The sequence below is a fragment of the Ailuropoda melanoleuca genome, chromosome 8 (genome assembly GCF_002007445.2).
Source record: "Ailuropoda melanoleuca isolate Jingjing chromosome 8, ASM200744v2, whole genome shotgun sequence".
NCBI lineage: Eukaryota > Metazoa > Chordata > Mammalia > Carnivora > Ursidae > Ailuropoda > Ailuropoda melanoleuca.
In genome coordinates, this window is record NC_048225.1 from 57407217 (window position 1) to 57408902 (window position 1686).

At 35.9% G+C, this 1686-nt stretch overlaps 1 protein-coding gene across 1 annotated transcript in view; it reads right to left on the reverse strand.

The window, feature by feature from the left end:
* Positions 1–1097, reverse strand: part of LOC117803512 (olfactory receptor 51G2-like) — a 3606-nt gene extending 2509 nt beyond the window's left edge. Inside the window, exon 1 of the mRNA XM_034667584.1 lies at positions 1070–1097. Coding sequence (XP_034523475.1) covers positions 1070–1097 — 28 coding nt within the window. The remainder of the gene's footprint in view (positions 1–1069) is intronic.
* Between the last annotated feature and the right edge of the window lie 589 nt (positions 1098–1686).

Here is a 1686-nt window from a genome sequence, read left to right on the forward strand (position 1 = left end):
ATATACCTCAAAATAACATCAAAGTTACAATTTGTATAAGACTGACTTGTATTGGTACAATATCTTCTCTCGGATGCAAAGTATTTCTTTTCCCTTCTATGGAGGAGAAGCAATCACAATGGAAATCAGCTGATCAGCTGTCTCCACTGATTCTTCTCATCCTGAAGCTTCCTATATCCATAATAAGGCTGTGAATTGAAACCACTGATGTGTATAAAATAAAATACCACTGAGAAATATATATTAACTGAAGAAGCTTGACATTTTCCTGGTATTTTTGTTACTATTTTTGTTCTTTTAATTAAAGATAGCCATATTGAAATATAGATTATAATTAATAATCCCTTAACCCATTAATTTTTTGTGTGACTTGGATTAAAATAAAATAAGCAATTTCCTTTCTACTCAAAGTTGTGAAAACCCATGACATTTGAGAAAAGTAGTGAAATGAAGGAATGGGAGCCAGAGAAAGATGTCCTGTGTAAGTGATTCCTAATATGTGAGGACAGATTCTTAGATGAGGTGTTCACATTTATAAAGTTCAATCACTTCCAGGAAAAGGAGTATTTCTTATTTTTTATTCTTCTGTTGCTTTGTCAGATATAGCCAGGACCAGCACAGAGAGGGCATTAAATACATGTTATATCTCTTATTAATAAATCAGCAATATACTATTTATTAAAAATATGTATTGAACAACTTTGTGTATTTTTATAATTATGAATTTTAGAGCGGGGAGGGGCAGAAGGAGAGAAAGAATCTTAAGCAGGCTCCACACTCAGCACAGAGCCCAAAACACAGGGCTCGATCTCATGACCCTGAAATCATGACCTGAGCCAAAATCAAGAGTCAGATGTTTAACCAACTAAGCCACCCAGGTGCCCCAACTTTGTGTATTGTATTAATGACTATATCTGTATTCTTGAGAGATACCTGTGAACAATGACTATATGAAATGGCATTATGGGATGCATCAATAAATTTAACCTCTCAGGAGCCTTTGAGAAGAACTAAAATATATAGAATCTCAGCGAACTAGGTAACATACACCATATAACCCCAGCTTTACTAAATGTAAAATTCCCCATCGTTCCCATCAGTGAAATGGCAAACAGAACCAGAACACTTGGACCCATGTAGATAAAGCAAATAACTCCATCCTTGGTTTTATTAAATTTCTGAAAATAAATTTATTCAAATGATCTATATGTTCCTCTGGGCAAATGGAAATTCTTGGAGAGAAACAGATTGCTCACATAGAAAAACAGCTTAGGTCACTTATCAAATGACAGTTTATTTATCCAGACTGCTTTCAGTTCCCACACCACATTATCTCCAGCCTAAACTATTACCTATAAAATTTATACATTGCCATTCAGTTCCCACCTTCAAAAAGACATCTCGAATCTTGGATCCAGATCCCAAAACCCTATAAAGATCCCAGCCTGACCACCTTCTTCTAAAATACTATTATGGGGTGCCTGGGAAGCTCAGTTGGTTAAGCATCTGCTTTGGCTCAGGTCATGATCCCAGGGCCCTGGGATCAAGCCTCGTGTAGGGTTCTCTGCTCCCTCTCCCTCCGCCTGCCACTCTCCCTGCTTGTGCTTCTCTCTCTTTCTCTCAAATAAATAAATAAAATCTTTTTAAAAATAAAATAAAATACTATTAGGACTATATCAAAGTAGT